This window comes from Pollicipes pollicipes, unplaced genomic scaffold, assembly GCF_011947565.3.
Source record: "Pollicipes pollicipes isolate AB1234 unplaced genomic scaffold, Ppol_2.1 Scaffold_3087;HRSCAF=3621_pilon_pilon_pilon, whole genome shotgun sequence".
Classification (NCBI taxonomy): domain Eukaryota; kingdom Metazoa; phylum Arthropoda; class Thecostraca; order Pollicipedomorpha; family Pollicipedidae; genus Pollicipes; species Pollicipes pollicipes.
In genome coordinates this window covers 2,475,303-2,501,783 of record NW_023596225.1, presented here as the reverse complement: position 1 = coordinate 2,501,783, position 26,481 = coordinate 2,475,303, and the positions used below count along the sequence as shown (strand labels likewise).

At 59.9% G+C, this 26,481-nt stretch overlaps 1 protein-coding gene across 1 annotated transcript; it reads right to left on the bottom strand.

Annotated features, from left to right (window-relative positions):
• Positions 1–1,046: 1,046 nt before the first annotated feature.
• Positions 1,047–15,809, bottom strand: LOC119114935 (homeobox protein E30-like; the record flags this gene model as incomplete). Its single annotated transcript, XM_037238991.1, has 3 exons — positions 1,047–1,160; positions 1,559–1,898; positions 15,563–15,809. Coding segments are annotated over 2 exons (582 nt in total), but the record flags the coding sequence as incomplete, so codon positions are not given.
• Between the last annotated feature and the right edge of the window lie 10,672 nt (positions 15,810–26,481).

Here is a 26,481-nt window from a genome sequence, read left to right as displayed (position 1 = left end):
GACATGTACACACATCAAAGGTTCTAACGTCAACACAAACGATAGCTGTGTTTCTCATAATCATTCTGGCATCATATATCACGAGGCGGGCTTCTTGTACAATGCAAACGTTGGGCGCTCTACGTCGCTGCTCTGCTCTGAAAGCGTGGGGGTAGCCCAGCGCAACTGACTATCGCTACACGAGTGCAGATGAACCTTAGGAACACTTACTCCGGCGAAGGGGCGGTCTGGGAGCCAAGGAGCCAAATCAACAGCGAACAGTCAATGAACGTGGTTTGAACACATGTACAAGATGAGATAGACAGGGGGTAAAGGTAGGAGCGACCGAGAAACGCGGCCCAAATTCGCTGAACCTGCGAGACAAAAGGCAAGTCAAAGAAAGACGAGGAAAAGAGCGAGGATTGAATAAGCACAACAGAGGCAACGATCATGAAGGCAATAGAGGAAGGGCGAGTGGAAGATGGGCAGCGCGGGTCGAGCGCAAACAGCCGCCACCGGGGCGGGTCAACTGACACAGTCTCCGCTCTAATCGGCCAGCGTGGGCGGGCCGGGTCCCCCGACGCCGACCGGGCCGACCGCAATAAATACACACAACACTGTACAGCAGCGGGGCAGACGGCTGAGGGGTGACGCTGCCGCGGAGGCCGAGAGCTCGGCGCCGGCGGCGGCGGCGGCGAGTGGCCGGGCCGGGGCCGGAGCTGAGATCTGCCCCGCGGGGCGACCGCCGGAGCGTCGCAGTCCCTTCCCCTCCTCTTCACGACAGCGCCGTCGACGGCAGGCGGCTCCGGGGCGGCTCCGGCCGGGGACCTGCCGCTCCCGCTCACCTCCGGCCGGAGACCTGCCGCTCCGGCTCAGCTCCGGGGCGACTCCGGCTGGAGACCTGCCGCTCCGGCTCAGCTCCAGGGCGGCTCCGGTCGGAGACCTGTCGCCCCGGCTCAGCTCCAGCGTGCCCCATGGCACCAGAGGCCGGCGGTGGTCGCCGCTCGGGCGCAGGTGCGGCCGCGGGGCAGTGATGCGCGCCGCGGGGCGCCTGGGGCGCCCGAGGCGCGGCGCCCCCTCGGGAGCGGTTCGTCGGCGCCCGGGCGCCAGCACACGGCTGTATCACAGATAGGGGCGTCTTTGGTTTGTCGGCTGCCAGCCCAGAACGCTTTGCCCACAGCCTGTAACAGCGGAAACGGCTCGTTGTAGGCGGAGCGGCGGGAAGGCGGGGACGATTGCTGACGTTTAGACTGCGCATAAATTGACGGGATGGCGAGCGTTAATGACGGACTCGGGCGAGCTCATGCATGAGCAGTGCCGGCATGGGCCCTGACTGCAATGCGAGACGGACGAGCTATTACCAGATGCACCGCCAACCACACTAGTCAAAAGAAGTAAAAAATGCAGCCACGACTTTTGAGCCAGATTACGACTCAGTTCAGTCGCGACATCATACGGTAGATGACCCAGCCAGCGGCAATGACGCTAGGGCTTCGGAGGAAATTCAGAGTCAGTGTCCTGCCGAAAATAAAATAAAATTGTCCCGACCCGCTGAGACCAATTCCCAGTGAGTACTTACGTTGTTTATAAACTAGATTTGCACATTTTCAGAATTTCCTCTTCTTCCTCGACGGCAATGGTGGCGTGGTTATACAGACCCTGGGCCATGAGGCGCCGGGCCAGCACCGGTTTCTGACCAGAGCTCTTCTTGATCTTGGCGCGCTTGTTCTGGAACCAGATCTTGATCTGCGACTCGTTGAGGCCGAGCTGGCGCGCCAGGTCCTGGCGCCGCTTCTCCGAGAGGTAGCGGTTCTCGTCGAACTCGCGCTTCAGCAGGTCCAGCTGCTCGGAGGTGAAGGCGGTGCGCGGCCGCTTCTCCTCACTCGACTTGGGCTTCTTGGTGCGCCGCGACCGGGGCCCTGCAGGGACGGTTTGGGTCAGTGGGCCCGGCAGAAGACAGAGCGGGTCAGTGGGCCCGGCAGAAGACAGGGCGGATCAGCGGGGCCGGCAGAAGACAGGGCGGATCAGCGGGGCCGGCTGAAGACGGGGACAGTCAGCAGGGCTTTTGAAGACGGGGTAGGTGGCGGCTATTCGAACACGAGGCGAGTCAGTGGCAGTCATCTGAAGACTGCTCGGATCAACGGCGGTCCGGGTCCGGGTCAGGCGGCGGTCCGGCGGTCCGGGTCCGGGTCAGCGGCGGTCCGGGTCCGGGTCAGCGGTGGTCCGGGTCCGGGTCAGCGGCGGTCCGGGTCCGGGTCAGCGGCGGTCCGGGTCCGAGTCAGCGGCGGTCCGGGTCCGGGTCAGCGGTGATCCGGGTCCGGGTCAGCGGTGGTCCGGGTCCGGGTCAGCGCTGGTCCGGGTCCGGGTCACCGGCGGTCCGGGTCCGGGTCACCGGCGGTCCGGGTCTGTCCGGGTCCGGCACGGGTCATCCCCCATCTGAGCTGGAACATCCCAGCGCCGCATGCCCCGTGAAATTCGGATTCGTGAAGCCATAGCGTCCTCGAGGAGGCGGGATCGGGTCTTTAACGGCCTATGGAGACAAGACCCAAGGACGCGGACAGCGGTCTGGAACGTCCCTCCGATAGTCATGAGACAACTCTGGAGGCAAATAGCTCAGTCCCCTAACGTGTTCGGCGAATCAAAGGCCATAATGTGACACTATTGCTGTCATGGAACGGCTCAATCCGTAGAAAAACAGTTCGTTACACGACATAAGCTGGCCTCCGTAAAACCTCTCCGCCAGGGCGGCATAAAACCTCTCCGCCAGGGCGGCACAGTGCCTGCCGGCGCGAGCCCGTGACATCTTAATCCTATCTTCTGTGAAATGGAATATTTTCGGGCTTACAAAAGATGTTTTGTAACCCAGCCGCTGCATTGTGTGGCCCGTCCGTGTGCGGCACGCTACACACGGCGTGCGCGTGTTTTTACAGCCGCACGTCCCGAGTAACAGCGGTCCGGCCGGCCCCGGCATGGTCCAGCCGGCCGCGGCCTGGTCCAGCCGGGTGCGGCCGGGTCCGCTCGGGTCCGGCCGCCGGCGCCGACTCGCAGCCGTGTCCGATCGGGGGCCGGTAAGGTCTGACGGCCGGTTCTCTCGGCCGCGCCGGCGGGGGGCGTCGCGGCCGGATGTGCGGGGTTCGGCGCGGCGGCGGCCGGCCAGCTGAGAGACGGACCGCCGCCGCCGCCGCTGCCGCCGCCGCCGCGCCGGATGTGTGGGGTTCGGCGCGGCCGGCGGCCGGCCAGCTGAGAGACGGACCGCCGCCGCCGCCGCCGCCGCCGCCGCCGCGGGTATTAATGAACCCATCGTGCAACACCGGCGGCCGGGCTCTATTAGCCGCGTCAAGCCGTGATAAACGGGCCACCACCCGGGCGGCAGCGGCGGCGGCGGCGGCGCACCGCCCACCGCCGCCGCCGCCGCCGCCGGGGGCGGAGGCGGCGCCGCCGGGTCGATGGTAGCGTGTCGCGCGCCCGTCGATCGCGCCCCGGGCCGCTATCTGAGCTGGCAGCTGTCGTAACATGGCGCACTTGAAAGGCGCGCGCTCGCATACCACGCGCCGCGTCAATGGCTCGCTCTGGCCACGGAAGAGGCGCGGGCGGGCGCGGGTCCATAGCCGGACGTGGCCTGCCGTCCGGTACGGCCAGGGAGTACGCGATATGGCCAGTCAGCAGCCGGCGGTCACTGCAGGGACGGTCCTGTGGAGCACCTCCCCTAGCCAGGCACGACCTGTGACCACCACAGGTCACGTGACAGACGTGGCCCACACCAGACGAGGTCCGCGAGAGGCCAGACCCGGCCTGCGAGAGGCCAGACCTGGCCTGTGGCCTGGTCGGCGGGAGTCTGCAGGAACCCTAGTCGGACAGCGCAGCCCGCGCCCGCCGGCCAGGCACGAGCCGCTCATGCTCCGGCAGCCTGGGGCGGGCCGACCCGGCGGCGGTGGCGGCGGCGGCCGATCGCAGGCCGGTAATACCGCCGATCCGCCGACCACCGTTTATTAATTGCCGGCGCCCATCAGATAGGAGCGCCGACGGAGGTTGCCGACCCGCGTCTTTATTACGTCCGGCGCCGGACAGGAGAGGACTGGGCAGGACAGGCTAGGGCAGGACAGGGCCGGACAGGGCCGGACGGCACGCGGCCGGAGACGCTGGCTGGAGTGCGTCGCCCTGGCGCAGGGCCGGGTGATGCGCGTTGCGCCGCCCGCGCCAGCTTCCGACGCACGTGTGGTCGGCCAGACATCCAGCATTGTCACACCGCGGCCGTGGCAACGGCTCCCAATAGCACGGCTGGTGTGCGGTTCCCGGCCGCCGGCCGGGGCCGCGCAGCTCAACCCCAGATCGGCAATCGCCGCGCCCTCTGACGCAATGATTTATGCGCGCGCAGGCGCGGAGGCGATTCGACGCCCCTTCGCGCGGTTTCAGCGCGTCCATAAATCGGCTGGCGCGCGCCGGCGGGGGCCGCGGTGCTGGCGCCGCCCCTGCCAGCGGTGACGGGTCGACCGCCCATGCACGGGCCGACAAAAACGCCGGCGTCGACATGGGCCGGCGGCGCGCGCCGACCGCGCCGCCCGGTGGTCCACCACGGTAGCGGCGGCAGCGGGCGGCGGCGGGACCTCCCAGCAGCGGCCGGCGGCTCGGCGGCCGGCGGGCTGGACGGCCCTCCGCCAGCGGCCGGCCGCGGCGGCCGCCGTGCCCGCCTGACGGCGCTGTGACGGCTGTGACGGCGCTGTAACGGCGCTGTGACCCGCCTCGATAGGCCGGGTGCGACCCTCACGCGGCGGCGAAGCGGACTCGATAGTGGCGCGGTGTGTCGTGAGCGCCGCAGATAGCGGCGCAGTGCGCTCGTGTCCGCCCGCCACGCCGCCGCCGCAGGCTCCGGTCGTGTTCTCATTCAGCGGGCGTCAACAACTGGCTCGGTCACACGCAAAAACTGCCAGCCGCGCCGCCAAGATTAATTCGCACCGGCCCGCCGAATGGAATAGATTAATACCGGCGACATGCGTCTGACGGCCGCGGCCGCTGCCGGCGCGGTGACCGCTTTCAGACGGCTCTAATTGATAGCGCGGCCTCTTGCGGTCTGCACTGCGAATTATTCGGCATAAAGAACATCGAGATAATTGCGCCATTTCCGCGTGCAGTGTGCATTACAATGGGCGCGCGACTGCCGGGACGCGTGGCCCGGGCCGGGTGGTCCCGCCGAAAAACCGGGCGGCGGCGGCGGGAGGCCCGGCGGCCACCTGGTGACCTCTGCGGACGCCGTCTGTTGCCTCTGTCGCGACGCACGAGCGTGCGCGCACCTCCGCTGCCAGGTAAACAACGCCGCCCGTCGCCCGCCCCGAAGCTGCCGCTGCTGCTGCCGCTTTCCGCTCTCGCTGGCGCAGCGTGGGGCGCCGGCGGGGGTCGGCAGACGGGCGCCGCCGCCCCGGAGCCCGATCTGCCGGCGCCGGGCGGTGAATCGAGCGAGATAGCGGAGAATTCATCAGCGGGATGGGCTCCATCGCCTCACCCCTCTGGCCGTCTCAATTTTACGCTATTAATTCCGGGTTATTTGACTTCGCTATTGTTTTCCAGCCTGGCGAATGTAAATTTCGTCCAATTCCAGTCTCAACTATGCTGAATGTGTCAATTTCGCGACGATTGGAATGCAGGGGCGAGGGGCCATAGAGTTTGGCACGTCGCGATTCGGATGCCATTCCCCGGCTCCGCCTGGTAGACTGTCACGACGTGTCTATCGGACGCAGCAGGCAGCGTGAGCGGACAGTGCACGCTGCAATATTTAGAATGCCATCCAGCAACTGTTGAGATATTGTATCGATGCATGCCGCAAGAACGATAGCATGATGCTGACCTGACACTCTGTACTTCTCATGGCCCGCTAGATTTTCTGATCCCTCACGAGTCTTTTACCGCGCCGGCGTCAATCCGTCACTACAACTATCTCCTACACCGATCACGGCTCCCTCTCTGTTCATTTGGACAACAGCACGCTCTTACTTTGTATGTATTCTCAGTCGGCACCGCCACCCCTTTTCTATACGCACCTGTGCTACCGTCTTCCTGCTCGTGTTTGGCGGCCCATCTCCCGCTCTGTCTACCCATCTCCGGCTCAGCCCTCCCGCTCCGCTCTGCCCACACCCCGCTCTGCCGGGCCATTGGGGCCGTCGGGAGCGCCCTGTCATAAATTGGCGGCGCCGACCGATGCTGGTGGTATTTAGTCCAGATTTATTACAGCCGACAGCGGGGGCAATTCTCACACGTGATACACTGACCGGCGGTATCACTAGCCTAGCATAATACAACCCGAGCCGGGAGACTGCTCCTCCCCCTCTCTCTTTCTCTCTCCCCTCTCTCTCTCTCTCTGTCGCTCTCTCTCCCTCTCTCTTCCTCCCTCATTTTTCTATCTCCAACACGCACATGCATCGAACGACACAGAGCCAGATGCCCGAAGAACGTCGCCACACTCCGGGGACCGATAAATGGACGGTAACTGCGAGTTTTTCCTGAACCGAATGGTAGCTCATGGTATTTAGGCTTTGTGAAATGATACACAGCAGCGTCAATTTAAATATTTGGGCTTACTTTCACTAGAGGCATCTTGATTGACTTCCACATTACACATCGCCGGCTCTAAGCATCATGCAAAGGGACGATTTTTCCTTCCAGAAACCTAGCCCTCTTGGCTTTGAGGTTCGCCGAAACACGGCTTAAGTCCGGACCACGGCTTAAGTCCGGACCACGGCTTAAGTCCGGACCACGGCTTAAGTCCGGACCGCGGCTTAAGTCCGGACCACGGCTTAAGTCCGGACCACGGCTTAAGTCCGGACCACGCACTGCGCTTCCGATGCCCGGCGGCGTTTTCACGATGACCTGCTTGCTAGTCCTCAATTTAGCTTTATTAGCACCCGGGACTGCTGCAACGACCGCGGGCAGGAACGACACTGCCGCACGTCAGGCCGTGATGGCCAGCCGGGGAGGGTGGGCCAGGACCACCTGGTGCCGCTGCCAGAGCCGGTGCCGGGCCCGGGCCAAGCGGCCTCGGAATTCTTCATACTGATCATGTCAGCAGAGACACAGAAGCCGTTCACGTTTTACAAGCGGCCCGTTTGTAACGAATCTTCGCTGTTGACAGCTTACATGTTTGGGGACCGGGACGCCTTTTTGGTATGCGTCTACATCGTAAAGAATCTCGCATACATTATATGTGTCTCCCTTCAAATGCGGCCACAGCGCATCAGTCCAAAAGTCGGAAGTATAGATTTTTTGCCCCACGAAGTCGCAAGTACAGGAAGATGCGGTGGATGGAATTAACGGCAAGGCGCACACAACTTGTCTCCAAACCTTCTTTGACCTAGGCAGTATTTACCTAGGATCATCCAATTTGTGTCATGATGTTTCTTTCAAGATCCGGTTGCCCTCAAATTTTGCATTTCTTGCTTTTGATAGCTACTAGCCCGAGTCGGGCAGGGTCCCATTCCAGAACAACGCTTAAGCTTCAGAGGCCTTCCACTGTGTGCGTAGAAGAACCCTCTCAGTATTCCGCACTGTACATCCCCCCAGAGATGAAATATCCCGCTGTCTTCTGGAACCTATCCGACTGAATAACCCCTGTCCTGCGTCCCGACCCTGTACACCGCAGTACCACGCTCTGCTCTACCCACCACAATACCGCGTCCTGTCCTGCCCACCACAATACCGCGCCCTGTCCTACCCACCACAATACCGCGCCCTGCCCTACCCACCTCAATACCGCGCCCTGCCCTACCTTCTACATACCTGCGCCCTGCCCTACCCACCACAATACCGCGCCCTGCCCTACCCACCACAATACCGCGCCCTGTCCTACCCACCACAATACCGCGGCCCTGTCCTACCCACCACAATACCGCGCCCTGTCCTACCCACCACAATACCGCGCCCTGCCCTACCACCTCAATACCGCGCCCTGCCCTACCTTCTACATTACTGCGCGCCCTGCCCTGCCCACCACAATCCCGCGCCCTGCCTACTCACCACAATACGCACCTGCCCTACCACAAATACCGCGCCCTGTCCTACCCACCACAATACCGCGCCCTGCCCTAACCCACCACCATATACCGCGCCCTGCCCTACCCACCATAATACCGCGCCCGTCCTACCCCCCACAATACCGCGCCCTGCCCTACCCCCACAATTACCGCGCCCTGTGCCTACCCACCACAATACCGCGCCCTGCCCTACCCACCACAATACCGCGCCCTGTCCTACCCACACATACCGCGCCCTGCCCCCTACCCACCAGAATACCGCGCCCTGCCCTACCCACCACGAATACCGCGCCCTGCCCTACCCACTAGAATACCGCGCCCTGCCCTACCCCCACAATACCGCGCCCTGCCCTTACCCACCACAATACCGCGCCCTGCCCTACACACCACCACAATACCGCCCTGCCCTACCCACCATATACCGCGCCCCTGCCCTACCCACCACAATACCGCGCCCTGCCCCGCGCCCCGCCGTCGGAGTGTCCTTGCAAGCGTGTCAGCCGCCGGCCGGCACCTGGTGGCTGCGGCGGCTCCGCCGGGCAGCGGTCCCTGCAGCAGCCCGCTCCAGCTGCAGAGCAGGCCGCCTCGGTCGCCCCCGCAGCCGCATGAAATCATTCACGGCATGGCTCGCTGATTTATATGTACAATCAGCAGATGGGAGATATTCACTTTATTCTCGAATGACGGTGGAATAACTTTATTATAACCCTACTCCCAGCGCTAATTATTTGTAATGATGTAAAAAACGATAAAAGCGACCCTAAATCGCGTCTTTAAGGTTTAATTGCAGGCTGAATGAGCGCTTTATTGTGGATTCAGGCATTGTTCTTAACGAGCCGGTGCTAAAACCGCTTGTATTATTGCCTGGAAGGCGTTCGACGATCCAGGCTCGGCAATTTGCGAGACCCAAAGTCTCTTAATTAAATATGGAATACAGGACAAACAAGCGCAGTTGCATGCCGGCCCGGCTCGTAAAGTCGACGGGAAATTGCAAGGCCGGGTGCGGTGCAATTCGCGGAGTGCTTGGTTTCAATTTATTCACGTTAAAGTGTCGGCTGCTTGGCGTGGGCGGCGCCGAGACGTCGCGGCGCGCGCAGGCGGCGGGGAGGATGACGCCGAGAGGACTGGACGGCGAGGAAGACGCAGGGATGATTGGATGGGGAGGACGCCGAGAGAACGGACGGCGAGGAGGACGCAAGAAGGATGTGAGGTGGAGGAGGACGCCGAGAGGACTGGGCGGCGAGGAGGACGCAGGGATGATGGGGTGTGGAGGAGGACGCCGAGAGAACGGGACGGCGAAGGAGGACGCAAGAAGGATGTGAGGTGGAGGAGGACGCCGAGGGGACGGGACGGCGAGGAGGACACAGGGATGATGGGATGGGGTGGGGACTGTATCGGCTCCGTCTGAGGCGGGGGGTAGATGCGTGCGGTAGTCATGATGATGAAGATGAAGGATGAAGGAAAACACTTGGAGTTCCTCGGAGCTGTGTGGGTCTGACTGTGCTGGGACGGCCGGGTGCTCACAGGATGAAGCGGGCAGAGATAGGACTCGAGCCAGCGCAACCGATGCAGGGCTAACGTGAGGCCGTGGGCACAGCGTGCCTGATGGGGCCGATCTTACCTGCCGAATCAGTTTGCAGAGCACGCCCAGCCACACGAGCAGGGTTCAAGAACACAGGGAACGAACGGGTCTCCGGAACTTTTGGGTTACTTAGCATCCCGTCTGGGGTGTGACATGGAGAGGAGTCGCCCAAAGCCCGGGTGTTCCCTCGACTTTTGATCCATGGCATGGCTATTAACCTCCGGCACTCCTCCCCTGCCCTCCAGCGCCAGCCGGAATCAGTCCGCAGGCGCCACTGTTCTCGGTCCGTGCTCGCCACCGTTCTCGGCTCGTGCTCACCACCGTTCTCGGCTCGTGCTCACCACCGTTCTCGGCTTGTACTCGCCACCGTTCTCGGCTTGTACTCGCCACCGTTCTCGGCTTGTACTCGCCACTGTTCTCGGCTTGTACTCGCCACCGTTCTCGGCTCGTGCTCGCCACCGGTCTCGGTGTGCCACCGTGCGCGGGATGGCGCCGGAGGTGCCGTAAGTCAGCGTGAAATTCAGGACCACACGGCCGCGCGGGCCCGGCTCGTTAGCACGCCGCGTAATTACAGTCGGGCCCGGCCGGCCGGAAAACGTCGCTGGCCGGCCGGGCCGCCGTTCGTCAGAACAGCGGCGCACGCCGCTACCGGCCGGCAGCGGGCGGCCGCTGGCCGAGCAGGCGCACTCAGGCACACAAGCTGGGAAGTCAAGCGCGCTGGTGGCAGCCAAGGCCCGGTGTGGAAATCGCGGCTTTCTTTCAGATTACACCGGCAATGGTCCCGGATTGCAGCGGTGTGTGGTTTATGGCCCGTGGCCCCCTGCAGATCGTTGGTGCGCCTCTGCACTCTCAGGCAGTGACAGAGCATCGACCACCAGCACGGGCCCTTCGGAGGACGCTACAGCGCGGACGGTGCCGCACGTGTGTTCTGCGCCATCACTTCCTCGGCATTCGTCCGTGGAGGTTCAGCGGCACGCAAAACATCCCGTGCGTTTATCTCTGCCAGATGGAGCGCTGCCATCGCTCGTGAAGTTGGTAAACGATTCATGAGGCAATCTGTTGCATTTGCAACGGATTATCAGATGACTCACGTAACTGGCGTAGAATGTTTAAATCACCAAACTGGAAGCGAGCCCAAGTCTTGATAAATTAGTTCGATGTACCGCCAAAGAGGGCGGGCTGGGAAGAGTATCGTTACAGAGGGGGGAATGCAATACGCTGAGGGCTTAAATGAAATGCCGGCTCCCAAAATCCGTGAGCAAATGATTGCGCGGAGCTTCAAATAATCGGATTTCCAGAATATATTTCAATTTATGCGAGCACTCATTACCAGCCATCCATCAGAAATTCTTCTTGTACAGGGGCTATGCGGCGGCTCAGAGGGAGCCGGTCGGACCACCCATGTTGCACCGCTTGATTCCCACCAGGGATCTGGGCTCTGACTCAGCACCGGCGGGCGACGCGAGAGTCGACGCGGCTCTGGGGCCGGCACCTCCGCCAGACCCGTCAGGGACACGCGGGCAAAGGCTTCAGGTGGGATCTGGGCTCTGACTCAGCACCGGCGGGCGACGCACGAGTCCACGCGGCTCTGCGGCCGGCACCTCTACCAGACCCCGCGCGGGCAAAAGGCTTCAGGTGGGATCTGGACTCTGACTCAGCACCGGCGGGCGATGCGCGGGTCGACGCGACTCTGGGGCCGGCACCTCCGCCAGACCCGTCAGGGACGCGCGAGCAGAAGGCTTCTGGTGGGATCTGGGCTCTGACTCAGCACCGGCGGGCGACGCGCGAGTCGACCCGGCTCTGGGGCCGGCACCTCCGCCAGACCCATCAGGGACGCGCGGGCAAAAAGCTTCAGGTGTGTAAAAACTTTTTTCGGAAAATGTCTCGCGGTTTTATCTATTCTATATGGATTAACGGTAAGTGTTGTTAGTGCTAAGAAGGGAGTGGAGGGGGCAGTTGTCCATTAACATATTTGATCCAACGCATGCGCCATGTCATGCTGACGTGATTTCAGATTTTCTGATCACACTTGAAGAAACCGAACACACCACCACTGATGTCTTAATTGTGTATACAAAAAACTACGCCAACCTTGCGTATTTTATTTGGTTGGATTTTTTTGCGGCCGTCTGCTCTTCGCGCCGCCGTATTTCTGCCAATATTTTTTCAGCATTTTGGACAGCATTTCTGCTGTCCGTTGTTTCTTGGATTGAAAAACCATCTTTTGGAATAACAATTTTTCCACGTCACATGCAACTCGAAATATCTAGACTTGTTTGCTCCGCTCCAACCGTTTAAGCATTGCAATTTAGTTGGCACGAGCCGACGGTGCCAGAGTATACACCTTATAAGGATGTAAGCATATCTTAATGACGCACATACAACTCCTAATGCTATTGCATATTATGCAATGCACGCTAGACACGATGTACGTAATGCACAGCCCTGGCAAAGTCATACCACGTCATGCAAACACACCACGTGGTCAGTGGACCGCGTCACACCAGCAAGCATGTCTCTAGCAACGGAACTGGTTGGAACATTCACGGCCATGCAGGCTGGAAGTCGGTCATCTCCACGAGCTCCAAAACCCTTTCGAAAGGCTTAATCCGGCTCAAAAGCACTGCACTCGTGCCAGGCAGAGCCGAGTGGCGACCAGCGGCGGCCAGCGGCGCGGCTGTCCGCACACCAGCGGCGGCCAGCGGCGGCGGGCGGCGCGGCCGTCCGCACACCAGCGGCTCCCAGGTCAGCGCGGTCCATTGTGCGGCGCTGGGAGGGGCCGCGCGGGGCCATTCAGGACGGCCGAGAGTCGGCAGGCGCGGCGGCAACAGGCGGTGATTACGACCAACCGCTGGCCGCCACCGGTGCCGCCGACCGCGGCCGACGGAGGGTCTCTCCCCGGGGAGGGCGTACAGCACGGGAGCTGCCGGCCGCGGCCGGGCCGGGGATGGGGCTCGACCGCCGGCGCCGCTAGCCACGGCCGAGAGAGGGTCTCTCCCAAGGGAGCGGGTCCAGCACGGGAGCTGCCGGCCACAGCTGAGGGTCTTCTGCTCGGGAGGGGTCCATCCCCCAGAAATGCCACCCGGCTCCGGCGAAGGGGATACCCAGCCACCTGGGAGCGTCCGAAGGGGATACGCAAGCTGGGAGCGTCCGAAGGGGATACCCGACAAGCTGGGAGCGTCCGAAGGGGATACCCGCAAGCTGGGAGCGTCCGAAGGGGATACCCGACAAGCTGGGAGCGTCCGAAGGGGATACCCAGCAAGCTGGGAGCGTCCCGAAGGGGATGCCCAGCAGCTGGGAGCGTCCGAAGGGGATACCCGACAAGCTGGAGCGTCGGATGCTTGATTCTGATCAAGTCAAACCGGTGAGGGGAAGGGCCGAATGCAGGCAAAGGAAATGCACCAGAGCACAGCTGCGGGTGAGGCGCCTCATGGTTGCCCACAATCCCATTCGGATCGGCCATAAAAACCAAACATGACAGCAACGACGTCGTACGCGTCACCAAGCCGGACTTTTTGGCACGTTTATCAGATATGCAAAATGCATGGATGCGAACCACGCCAGCACATTTTGGCCAAAATTATGGACTGACTGTTTGTACTGCAACGTGAATGGCAATTTAGAGGCGAATTTACGCGATGTCTGCAGTAAAGGGTATGATTTCCCGTTATTTGCGACGTGCGCGGTAGTATCGTGACCCGTAATTTCAAGCTTGCTTCACGCTCATGGGACGCGCTGGCGGGACACGGGACGCGCTGGTGGGACACGGGGCGCGCTGGTGGGACACGGGACGCGCTGGTGGGACACGGGACGCGCTGGCGGGACACGGAACGCGCTGGCGGGACACGGGACGCGCTGGTGGGACACGCAACGCGCCAGGCAATGACACGGGGCGTGCTATGACTTAACAGCCCAGCCGGTCAAGCCGCCCCCACCACTGCTAGTGCGGGGCCGCCTGCATGAAGCGTGGGCTCGGTTCGTCAGCCACCGCAGCGATGTCACACGGGGTGGCGGCAACAGGCAGGAGCTAACCACCGCCGGGGCGACGGGCGCGCTGGCCAGGCCGCACCTGTGATTTATTTGGGGTTGACCCAGTGCCAGCGGTCACCTTTGACGTGATTTAAGTGGGTCAGTACCCGCTACTGGGCAAGCACTGCCCAGCGCACCTCCACACAAGGAGGCGTGTGGAGATGCGTCTCGGAAGTTTGGCAGGGATGGAGGCGAATACGGAACTTCTCGTGCACGACAGTGAAGCGGTTGCATGAAACACGGGGCAAACCATCCAAGGTTTCGCTCAAACATCATGTACGTGGGGCGTTTGAAGAACAGACGTCTCCTACGCTGGCACACTTTGTCCCCAGCGCTCCACAGCAGTCACCGATACGGCCCCAAGCCAGTGGGGCTGGGGTGGGGGTCTCCAGTGGCATGGCCCACCGCTGCAGCTTCACGAAGCCGTGCGGTGGCCGGGGCGGACACACGTCACGGGCTGTCCGCGACGCCTCGCCATCCGCCGAGGGCCACCCGCAAGCAGCTGAAGTCGCTGACGGCCTGGTCTAGTATGCCGAGTTGCCGGTCTTAGGTCAGGACAGCACGCGCGACTCGAGCGCAGACTCTGGGAGTTGCCGGGGTCTGGAACCGACCGAGTCTAGCACCGGCTGGGGTCTGGGACCGGCCGAGTCTAGCACCGGCTGGGGTCTGGGGCCGGCCGAGTCTGGCACCGGCTGGGGTCTGGGGCCGGCCGAGTCTAGCACCGGCTGGGGTCTGGGAGCGGCCGGGGTCTGGGACCGGCCGAGTCTAGCACCGGCTGGGGTCTGGGGCCGGCCGAGTCTAGCACCGGCTGGGGTCTGGGAGCGGCCGAGTCTAGCACCGGCTGGGGTCTGGGGCCGGCCGAGTCTAGCACCGGCTGGGGTCTGGGAGCGGCCGGGGTCTGGACACCGACCGGAGTCTAGCACCGGCTGGGGGTCTGGACGGCCGGAGTCTGGCACCGGCTGGGGTCTGGGACCGGCTGGGGTCTGGGACCGGCCGAGTCTAGCGCCGGCTGGGGTCCTGGGACCGGCTGGGGTCTGGGGCCGGCCGAGTCTAGCACCGGCTGGGGTCTGGGAGCGGCCGGGGTCTGGGACCGGCCGAGTCTAGCAACGGCTGGGGTGTGGGACCGGCTGGGGTCTGGAACCGGCTGGGGTCTAGCGCCGGCCGGGGTCTGGGGCCGGCCGGGGTCTGGTCCTCTGGTCTCCGGCTGCCGTTGTCCGCGCCGGCCTGGCCGGGCTGACTGGGCCGGGAATGCCGACCGGTCGGCGCGACAGCAGACAGCGGCAGCTCGCCGCACCCGCCGCCATCCAGTTGTATGCGCTTTGGGGGTGAGTGGAAGGGAGGGGGCGGCAGAACAGGAGGACGGATTCTAGAGAAAAATACGAGCTTTTGAATCTGTAGCGCTTGAACCACAGCCAATGGGTGATTTGAACCTCACACTGGGGAACCGAGACAAGCGTAGCAAGGGGCGGGGGATCAGATTGACACGAGCTACGGACGCACGCTGTTTAGGCGCTGATCCCGATCAGTTCAGACGCCTGGTGAGTGTCCGGACAGGACACAAGCAGCCAACGGTCCGACACTTCAGCGCAATGACGGGCAGGGTCACTGCTGCAGCAGCACCGTAGCGTTCGGCCAAGGGTAGGAGGGGCGGCGAGGAGCGACGGTGTATGGGCCAATGAACAGCGCTTGAAGCGCGTGAGGACACAGGGGTCGAATCACAGCACGGTGATCTAGAGGGCAGTCATGCCTCACTGCACAGCTGCGACACCTCCACGGGCGAAACATGCCCAAACATAAATGACGTCACAAACCTGCGATGCAGATCAGATACCACCTCAGCGGTTCACTGCAGTGCATCCCCTGATCCCCCGCAGCACCCCACGCCAGTAGCACAGGCGCGACGGCCGGGGCCGGGTGCGGCGGGCGGCGCGGCGCGCGGCTGGCGGGCACGTACCTGACGACGGCCGGTCTGAGTAGCGCGTGCAGTAGACCCAGGCGGGCCAGACCATCTTGTCCTCGGAGGGCAGCGGCGGGTTGGCCAGCTCCTGCGGGTTGGCCGGCGGCGGCGGCAGCCGCTCCTTGCGCAGGTCGACGGGACGCGCGGCGTCGAGTCGCCGCTGCAGCGTCGGCAGCCGCGGCCGGCCCGGGCCGCGCCCGAAGTCGGGCCGCAGTATGTTCTCGATGGAGAAGGGCAGGCGCGCCGGCCGCGGTGACGGCGGCGCCGGGCTGGCCGGCCCGGGCTGGCGCTGAACGAGCGCTCGCTGTGCGGCGGCGTCGGCGGCAGCGGCGCTGAGAAGAAGAGCCGCGGCGACGCGGCGGAGCCGGCGCCGGACGACGCCGGGCTGACGGGGCCCGGCGTCAGCGGCGACGGCGGCGCTCCGCTCGCCAGCGCCATCGGGCGGCAGCTGCACATGCGGCGGCGGCGGGTGGCGCGGACTCGGCCTCCGCTCGGCGCGGCGGCGGACGGCGGTAATGAAGAAGCTGCCGGCCGGCCGGCCGCCGCGCCGGCCGGCCCGGCCCTTCACGGCGCGACGTCATCATTAGCGACGCTGGCTCCGCCCCCCGCCGCCGTGCCCGCCAATCGCGCGGCTCGTTACATTGGCCGGACGGCTGGTGATTGGTCGGCGGCGCCGGCCGCTCCTGGGGGCGGAGCCGTTCGCCGTGCTTGACAATATGGATATATCATCGGCTCGGATCGCTCTATTCCTTTGCTTATTAACTGATTTCTTCATACATGTCTATTATGCAAGCCAGAAATTTTTCGAAGGGCTGGGTATGTTGTTATTCCTGCGGTCGGATCTGTGGATGGCTACTGTTGTTGAAGTCGTTTATGGTGCAAAAATCCTAATTTCAGTTTTCTGCCATTGTGATTTTCATGATGGGCGCACCAGCATAGTCCCACCTTGAAATAGGCTAATTGGCTGCGATTCTCAGCTTTTTGCACACGGAGTGAAGTATTCCGCGGAGATTCGAGGAAAATGTATCATGAAGCAATGCCGATGCTGTGACAATATCCCAATGTTTCAAACGCGCGGCGTTATATTTATCACCAGTGTTACATCAGTTTGGGTATGCTTCTTCTTATTGAAAGATTAAGCCACTGCAGCATTACCACACTTATTTGTGCGCATTTGTAGGTAGTGTTTGGACCCGCAAAATATTGTTTTATGAAAACAGCCGCCATTCAGGCATCTCAGAAAATGCCTCCATTGTCATTAGCCGCGGTGGAACAGCAGAAGACCTTGCCACCGCAACAGTTGACCTCATGAAGTCGTAGATCACGCTCCGGTATGCGTGACGGCCTGTGGCCAATCGGACATGTGACGTCACCCTCGCCACTGGCAAATGTGTCGGCCCCTCTCAAATGACTGATGAGCCCTGTTAATGCACCGCAGACGAGACCATAGTTAGTTAAGCGGCCACAAGTCAAAAAAAAGAAAACAGATTCGCATGATTTGAGCCTGTTTGGGATGCTGCCTACGCAAGTGCTTATGTTGTATCATACCAGGGGCTTCCCTACCACCCATGAAGCTTGTTAAATCGGGATGGCATTGTCTTCTAGCGTGATATCATCCACTCATCAACGACGTAATTTCCACGCTGACCACTCCATGTCGCGATAACATCATGTGACGTAAAGATAATCTAGTCGGGCATACTTTGAAGTTCCATTCATTCTTTATTCACTTCGGCCAAGAATGCACTGGGCGTCACTTTTCTTAAGTAACCTGGATGACATGTCTGTGCTGAGAACAGTGAAACTACAGAACGTTGAATAGTGACGCATTCGCGATAACCACGCTGTGAGGTAAGGCTGTAACTTATCGGCATGCTTCCGAGAGTCCCAGTGGCGCCAATTAATTAATTTTTTAGCATGAAATTTAAAACATATAATATTGCGCTGAAAATATTAAAATCCCATCCTAAAACTTTGAGATCACCATTCGCGATGGAGCCCATTTCGAAACCTTGCGCCGCTACGTTGGCTTGCTGAAATCTGCGAGGGACCTTGACATTGGCCCCATGGTTTTAGCAACAACAGACGGAAAGACCGCGCAGCGGGCTCTGGAAGGCTCCAAATCATACGAATGTAGCCGGAAGAGGGGGGGGGGGGGGGGGGGAGGGGAGGGGGCAAACCATACGTGAACATGTTAACTGTACAGGCATGCACCTCTACAGTCGCCCAAAATGTATCTTCGTTCCAAACAATGCTGAGGCTCATGACTAGCTCCAGACAGCTGAGATGTCTACCCGCCCGATGTATGGATCTGTCGAACGGATCGTCGTGCGCCAGAGGAAAAGACAGACCAGACACGTACTTCTCTGCAAAAGGTATTACATAGGTCTCGTAGATTTTGCAGATCAAGAGCAGACGGTGTCCTGTTCCCTCTCTGCGGTCTTCGGACATGCCTCCTCAGTGAAGTGTCCTGAAAATATGCCCTCGGGTGGGTCAGTGCCCTCGACCCTCTCACCTCTCCTGGAAACCTAACATTAATCGCATGGCGATGCATGGAAATAAATGACTCCAAAGATGTGTTTAACCCCCCCCCCCACATCTTTGCTTGTTCCAACGTCCCTGCCACAAATAAACTTTATCTGCACAGTGTTCTCAAAAAGCGAAATCCTAGTAAACTCAAACTCATTACATCGATCATGTTGGATGGAGTTCAGTCGGACGGGTTTAAGCCCCCCTCCCCCTCCCAATTTGCAGTTGATTTTTTAGTTTTAGGATTTAGTTTTATATGTTTTTTAGTTTCAGGTGTTTTTTAGCTGTAGGTTTTTTTAGTTTTAGTTTTAAAGTTTTAGGGGCAAACCAGGCTGATTGTCTCAGGGCAGAGAAACCAGCTGGTTTTGCTTAACTACGCCCGTGATATCAACATATCAATGGTGCCTTGGCTTAACTAAAGCAAAGTGCACTTGGCGTCTACACCATCCATCAGCCCCCATTCGGTCAGGCACTCGTGGCAAGAAAGCGGGAGCGTTCCCACACCAGTACCAGTATAGATTTCAGGGAGCCTTGCTCTTCTCCCCCCCCCCCCAAATTTTGCTCTGGCCTGCTCTGGGTGCGATCCGAATGCTCCCAAAGCGGCTAACTAAGCCATTGAAACAGGGAACTTTTCCAGGCTTTGAGGATATATGATCTCCAGCCCCCACACTCAATTTCGTTGAGTGGGGGAGCACTCCATAGCTGGTTACGAGCAGTCTTGCAGAGCTGTGAGTGATTTGCACTCGACTCGTTCCAGGTCCCAACCTCACTAACGAACGCGCAGGCCAGAAAGATGCGACCGGCGGCGGCTGACTCTACGCAAGCCTTCCCCACGCGTAGCTCCAGCAGAAACCCAGATTGTTGCGCCGCGCACTGGCGACCAGCCTCGCCTTGCCTGGGCTCTGACCGGGCCCCGATCGGGGGTTTTGTGACCACCAAACTACACTCACTGGCGACCAGCCTCGTCTTGCCTGGGCCCTGACCGGGCCCCGATCGGGGGTTTTGTGACCACCAAACGACACTCACTGGCCGCGACCCGTCCGGCCGAGAGGTTTCCCACACCAGCGCCGGAGCCGTTACGGTGCCATAAAATGACCCCAAGCTCATTAAGGCGCGCCAAACACTTAACACCGGGCCGGGCCGGCCCTGCCATCAAGCGAGGCTCGCGTTCGTGTCTATCCGACTGCCTCTCATGCGCATGCGCATACCGAGCGGTCTCTTCGGGCAAAACATAGTTAGTTGAGCAGTCGGACCATCACTAATGCGAGAAGACTAATTAGTTGGGCCGTCGGGCGATACCGTGTCGGTTTTTAGGCTGCTTTGTCCAGCTCGGGTCGCTGGAGAGCCTTTGGGGCGGGTGTCGGTAACTGCGCATTGTGCGTCTGACGACCAATCCAGAGACGCAACAGCGCGCAGATTAATGGAGAATCAGGCGCGCTGTTGAAATGGGCCATCAGGGACTTAAACCATCCCGCGTATCAATGTATAAGAAATTTAGGGACATGAGTGCTCTAGCTCTGTTTGGTACGCCCATAAAGAAGAAAGTTCAGCGGTTTTTCGTCTCAAATGAGCGATACTTTTGTCCGCGATTATAAAAAAGGTAGATTGTTATCGCATAAACAAGTGAATTGATCGGTGAAACTTCGCTGAAACTTTGTCTCATCTGTGACCGTGCGCCGATAACCGGTCCCCGATGGCTAGTGTGTTTTCCCACTCTGAGCCTCTCTAGAGCAGCATGACTTCCACTCCGCGCTGGTGTCGCCATTCACCGGCCTATGGGTACAATCACCGCGACGTCCGCTAGACAGCCTTGCTCCATATGGGTGAACTGCGGACGGTCCATGAATCACTCCCCCTCGCGACGCCTGATCCTGACGCCCTCCTGACGCCTGATCCTGACGCTTTCCTGACGCCTGATCCTCAAACAGCCTGCACACCGCCTAGCCCTGACCTCCGCGGGTCATTCCAACGCCGGCACATGTGACCTGCAGGCGGTCTGCGTATCCCTTCCTGAGGGCCTAACTCGTGGCCCGTCTGCTGATCATCCCGCCGCGTGACCCGCGGTCCGTCTGCAAATCATCCCCGCGTGACCCGCGGCCCGTCTGCTTGTCATCCCCCACGTGACCCGCAGTCCGTCTGCTGATCACCCCACCGCGTGACCCGCGGTCCGTCTGCAGATCATCCCCCGCCTGACCCGCGGTCCGTCTGCAGATCATCCCCCGCCTGAACCCGCGGTCCGTCTGCTGATCATCCCCCGCCTGACCCGCGGTCCGTCTGCTGATCACCCCACAGCGTGACCCGCGGCCCGTCTGCTGATCACCCCACAGCGTGACCCGTGGCCCGTCTGCTGATCACCCCACAGCGTGACCCGCGGCCCGTCTGCTGATCACGTCCGCCGCGTGACCCGCGGACAGCGGTGCCGAGCCGCCTCTCGCAGCCGCCGTCGGATGCCGCACATTCCCGCCGACCACCCGGCGCCGGAGCCGCCCTAATGGGGGCCCCAGCGGCCCTAACGGCGCCCGAGCGGCGCCCGCAGCCACCGTCGGGCCCGCCGGCCCGCTGCAGGGCGGCGGCGTGGGCACGCGCGCCGAAACCGCTGGTTACGAGCCCGTTGTCCGGGGCGCTCGCCGTCCGCCGTATAATGAGGCTGATATTCGCCGCCCCGGCCGGCCGCTAAGCACGCCGGCCGCGGGGTGCGCCGGTTGACAAGAGTAGTGCTGACGTTACAGGATGATCTGGCGGCTGAATGTCCGTGGAGCGCTCTTTGAGGGCGGCGAAGCGGTGCGAGTGGGCAGCACACACAGCAATAGACGAGACGTTAGCGCGCCCAGCTGTAACGCTATGGAAAGTACGACGTAAATGCAGTTAACCTATGCCTTACTTCCTCTTGGTCGTCGATGAGACAGCAGTGAAACGGCCCGCCACGATGCGAACAAGTGACATCGATATCTTTCGATTGCTCTTGAAGGTTTAATCACACATATATTTTGCCTTTCACGTCAGCCCGCGGACGAGGTCAAGGATCATCAATTCTCGGGACCATGGTGAGGACTGCCAGTGAGGATAGTCCCACAGTGAGGACTCCCTGGAAGAGAGCTTCATTTCGACGCGATTTGCCCCGCTCCGACCATTTGGCGGACAACCGCAGCCGATCCGGGGATTTGGCGGACAACCGCAGCCGATCCGGGGGTTTGGCGGACAACCGCAGCCGATCCGGGGGTTGGCGGACAACCGCAGCCCGATCCGGGGATTTGGGCGGACAACCGCAGCCGATCCGGGGATTTGGCGGACAACCGCAGCCGATTCCGGGGATTTGGCGGACAACCGCAGCCGATCCGGGGATTTGGCGGACAAACCGCAGCCGATCCGGGGGTTTGGCGGACAACCGCAGCCGATCCGGGGATTTGGGCGGACAACCGCAGCCGATCCGAGGATTTGGCGGACAAACCGCAGCCGATGCCGGGGGTTTGGTTGGACAACCGCAGCCGATCCGGGATTTTGGCGGACAAACCGCAAGCCGATCCGGGGATTTGGCGGACAACCGCAGCCGATCCGGGATTTGGCGGACAACCGCAGCCGATCCGGGGATTTGGCGGACAACCGCAGCCGATCCGGGATTTGGCGGACAAACCGCAGCCGATCCGGGATTTGGCGGACAACCGCAGCCGATGCGGGGGTTTGGCGGACAACCGCAGCCGATCCGGGGATTTGGCGGACAACCGCAGCCGATCCGGGGGATTTGACTGAAAATCGGCAGACCGCCTGGCAGTTCTTGAAACTCGGTTGGGAAAGTACATGTTAAGATATGGCAAAAATGTACGGCGTAAAAACTTGAAGAAAAGAGCAGTGGCATCCCAAACAATGCGCAGTTTAAGGTTTTCAGCGCTAAAATTGGTAATGCCTCTTGTTCCTTTGGAATGCTTGCTCTCCTTAAAACTTAGAATGGGATACGTTATGCCTGTAGGATGTGGTGCACGACTTTATATGCGTGTTTTCTTTTTTCTACGAAGGGTTCGCTGCTACCAAATTATTGTTTTGCAAAGAAGGGGACAAGGGGGAAATAAACGGCATGAACCGACTCTCTCTCTCTCTCTCCTCCCTCCTCTCTCTCCCCCTCATCTCTCTCTCTCCTCTCCTCCTCTCTCTCTCTCTCTCTCTCTCACCCACACCATGCCCTACCAGGCTGCATTATTCATCACAGCTCATCCGCCATATCCTCCTGGCGTATCCGTCACCAGACCCACCAGAAGCCCCATGTCGCCACCGTTCTGTTACGTCTCGCGGGAAACCATGAGGCGCTGGCCTATTCTATTAACATAAATCTTAATGTTGCGCTTCTCGACTACGTGTTCCCACCCTGAGGTCATGTTCCTCTCAAGTTCGCCGTGCGCATCCAGACACCAGCTTCTTTGGACCAGTGTCTCAGACTCTGCGTTTTCACGGTCGGTCGCGCCGGGAGCTGGTACACAATGGCGCTAGAAGTACCCCAGTGGAACTAGAACGTAACAACAATAGCGCCGCCACCTTTCACCCACGCCAAGACTTTCTGAAAAACCGAAAGAAAGTCTTAAGAAGGAGGCATGCCATCGAAGCGTCTCGTACTTTTGAACGACCTGGATCCTCACAACCTGCTTCTGCACGCAGACGTGAACTCAGCAATGTAGAAAAAACGATCGGCCTGAAATTCTGTCGCGCTTCGTAGTGATTTTCACCAGGTTTCACATCGGTGGCCCGTGCGCCACCAGACATCCCGTCTCTCCCACGCGCGTCCGGCGCCATATGCGCCCCGGTCCACGCGGCCGTTCGCGCACTCGGTCCATTGGTGGCGCGGCACCGCTGGTGTCAGTTGATGAAGCCGGGGAGCGTGCCGGGGAGGGGAGCGCAGCCACGGGAGGGGAGCTATATAGCTGCCGTTATCACGTGTCGCATGCTGGAGCAGGCCAGTGGTCTATTGTTCTCATGGCTTGTATCCGTTTTGTCGGCGTTGATGATGATTCATGATCATCGTGCTGGGAGCGTTGCTAACAGAGGCCGAACTATACATATTTGGAAGGGGGAGGGGGGGGGGGGGAGAAGGATATATCGACCTTCCATTTAAAAAGACGCGAGGGATTTTGACCAGGGATGCAGTCTCACATTATAAAATCGGCGAGGTGATCAAAGGAAGACGGCTAAACCTGCCACCAAAATACACAACAACTGGGTTTGTCACCGGGCTCAACCCGCTATCTTCTCCAAAGTCGCCCGCCCCGACTGCATACGACACTGCACCTCAGAGGAAAGCGCTGTCCGCTATCCCCTGTAATGTCAGGGTAGCTACGTGAGTGCAGTTCGCTCCAGAAAAACAACACGGTGGTTTATGGCGCTACAAGCGTCGCTAGTCGACCTGGCAGCCATAGCACTGCAAGCAGTGCCGATCAGCCGGTGAGAACGGCCGAGGTCCGGCGAGAAACCCGGGGCATCTCGATCAGCCGTGAGGATGCACTCAAGAAGGTCGGGCCAGGGTGCAGTCCCTCACCCGTCAACACCGTACCGTCTGAACACCAAGCACGCATGCTGTGGGCCACCCACGCCCGCGGGGACACTGCTATTTGCTCAACCGCCAGGGCGGCTGACTGCAGAAAACATCCGGCATCTGATGGATCAGACTGCACCATACAGTACTGCGCTTGTTCGTCTCTTTGTCGAGGGCTACGCGACGCTTCGAAAATGTCTCGCCTTCCGGCCACGTGCGGAGTCCGTTCCCTGTTGCCCAGTTCTGTGCTCCACTTACACAGCTCAAGGGCAGTCACGCTGAACAGCTGAAATGCCGTCACTTTCAATCAAGCGAAGTGCACGAGGACGTTGGAACGTCACGCTGCTGCTGGCGCTGTTAGGGTCCCGGCCTGGTTTGAGATCTTCGCCTCACCGGCGCATTCCTTGGAAGGAATTTAGCTCTGGTTACACACACAAAGGAGATAAGGCTGAATGACAGAGAGGTCCAGGTCCTGTCAGTCTCATCATTCGGTTGAGGTTACTGTCAGCTGCGCGGAAACGGCTCCGCCTTGATGGCTCAGCAGCGCCCCTGGCTCCTTTTGGTCCACGTATCGCTGTTAAGCTCGCGTGCGCTTTCGATAGACGGCGCTCTACCATTTCCCACGCTCACGCTTGCCGCCGTTTTTGATGACATTGGAGATCGAAGGCCACCAGTTTGGCATGGGAGTACAGCTTCCAGGCTGAGCAGCACAAGCTATCTCACTGTTAGAAGCGTTGTTGGCTTGCAAAATTGCATTCTTGTGAAAAAAGATATCTTGTAGTGCGTGAATGGCATGCATTTGGGCAGGAACGAAACATGACATCTTACTCATAACAATGGCGCTAAATTATCGTGGCAAGATACTAAAGGTATATGTTTTATAAGTCGTGAGCGGGCGTTCCGTTTCACAGAATCGGGTCGGAAGTGTTAATATTTTCAGCAAAAGTGAGTGGAGCAACGCTCAAGAGGTATTCACTGCTCGCTGGACCATCCCCAGCTCATCTGTAAATGCGTATGCATTTGGTCCCGTTTTGCGCAACGACGGCGATTCGAATCAAGACTAAAATATTATACATGTATATATATATATATATATATATATATATTTATATACGATTGCGTGTATTGTAAAATGTCATTCGCTATGAATGCAAGCGATAATTCGCCGGTGTTTGTCCTACCCCATCGCTGATGATCCTGTCTCCTGCAGCAAGTTTTATGCCATTTCACAATCAAATAAATCACTTGTTAACGTGACAGCCGGAATGGGCACACGTGTAGTGTACCGCATTGAAAAAAACGCTAAAACTTTGGATGTTTTCTTCCCGAAATGGAAAGCAGACAGTTTGCTTGCACAAAAACATCATTACAAATTGAAATCAAAGTGTGTGGGGCCAGAAGTGAGGATTTCGATTTGTAGGGCACGTGGGGTAGATTAGAATGTTGTGATTTTGCGATACTGGAAGTCAGAATTTGAGCCCTAAAAATCACGCGGCGAATTTAAATAACTTGAAATAATGAGCTTGAAAAAGACATATTCAAGTACCCTCATTAAATATATTCAACAGCATATAGGCACACATTGATCTCTGCTGAGCTCAATGCCAGACGCAGGTCAGTTTTGCATCGAACTGAGTCGGCTGTTCTCGTTGTTTATTATTGCAAATGTTTTAGCATTGCAGCATTTCGAGATTTGATGCACATGTTCGAATATATTCAATTTATTCTGGTCTTGAATCCGATCCAATTCCAAGTCCACGAACAACTACCCATGGGGTCAAATCTCGGAATGTTGCAAATTTTCAGCTCTTGTGTTAACCACAGGCATGCACACTACTAAGGTCAAATCCAGCAGCTGACGCCAAAGCAAAGGGGTGAAAGTTACGCACGCGTCTGCTTCATCGCCCCACACCCAAAACTCATTCAAATCGTTCATTAAGTCATCGGGCGCGCTTTGGTGGGGGCCGCGGCTGCCAAGCGGACCCCACCCAGCCCTCGGCCCGATCCCCGAGGCGGCTGGGGCGGGCCGGCCGTCGGCGGCCGCGGCTGTCATGCGGACCCCACCCCGCCCTCGGCCCGATCCCCGAGGCGGCTGGGGGCCGGCCCGGCCGGCCGTCGGCGGCCGCGGCTGTCATGCGGACCCCACCCCGCCGCCCTCGGCCCGATCCCCGAGGCGGCTGGGGCCGGCCGGCCGGCCGTCGGCGGACGCGGCTCGCAAATCACCGCAGCACACGGCCGGGCCGTTATATCCGTCCGCGCGTATCGCACCATCTGCCCGTCGGATGCCTTCCGTGTCGCGCTCATCATTACACTAAAAAGCCGCATGATTTGGAAGCGGCGCGATGGCGCGATAGACGCGGCGGCGTGTTGTGACGCGGCGGCGGCGGGCGGCGCGCGCCGCCGGCCGGCCACCCAGCGCGCACACCACTATTTACGGCTGCTGTTTTTGAAACGGCCGAAAAAGTGCCCGCGCCGCCAGACGCGGCGGCAGTAAAAGTTAGCACGTTCTGGCCTCTGGGAAGACGTTCGCAGTGAGAGGTTTTGATGAGCGTGGAGAGAGTGAGGTAAATCAGGATGCAGTCTTTGTGCACCTGGACGAGTTTAGCGCAGTGGCTGGCCGCCCATATCGCTCATCAAAGCAGCCCACAAATCTGTATTTTCTGACCAAGGCTATTTGTTGCGTGTAACAGCTCATGTGAAATATCGTCCATAAATGTAATATGTCTTTTGACGCTGTTCTGCTACGTAATACCATGCACCCTCGGCTATAGGAAGGCTTGCGTCACCAGGCGCACATATCCAAAACAATTGACGCGCCTTTAAAGCCAAATAACTATGTCATAAATATCGTTTTGTGCCTTGGCGTACTGTT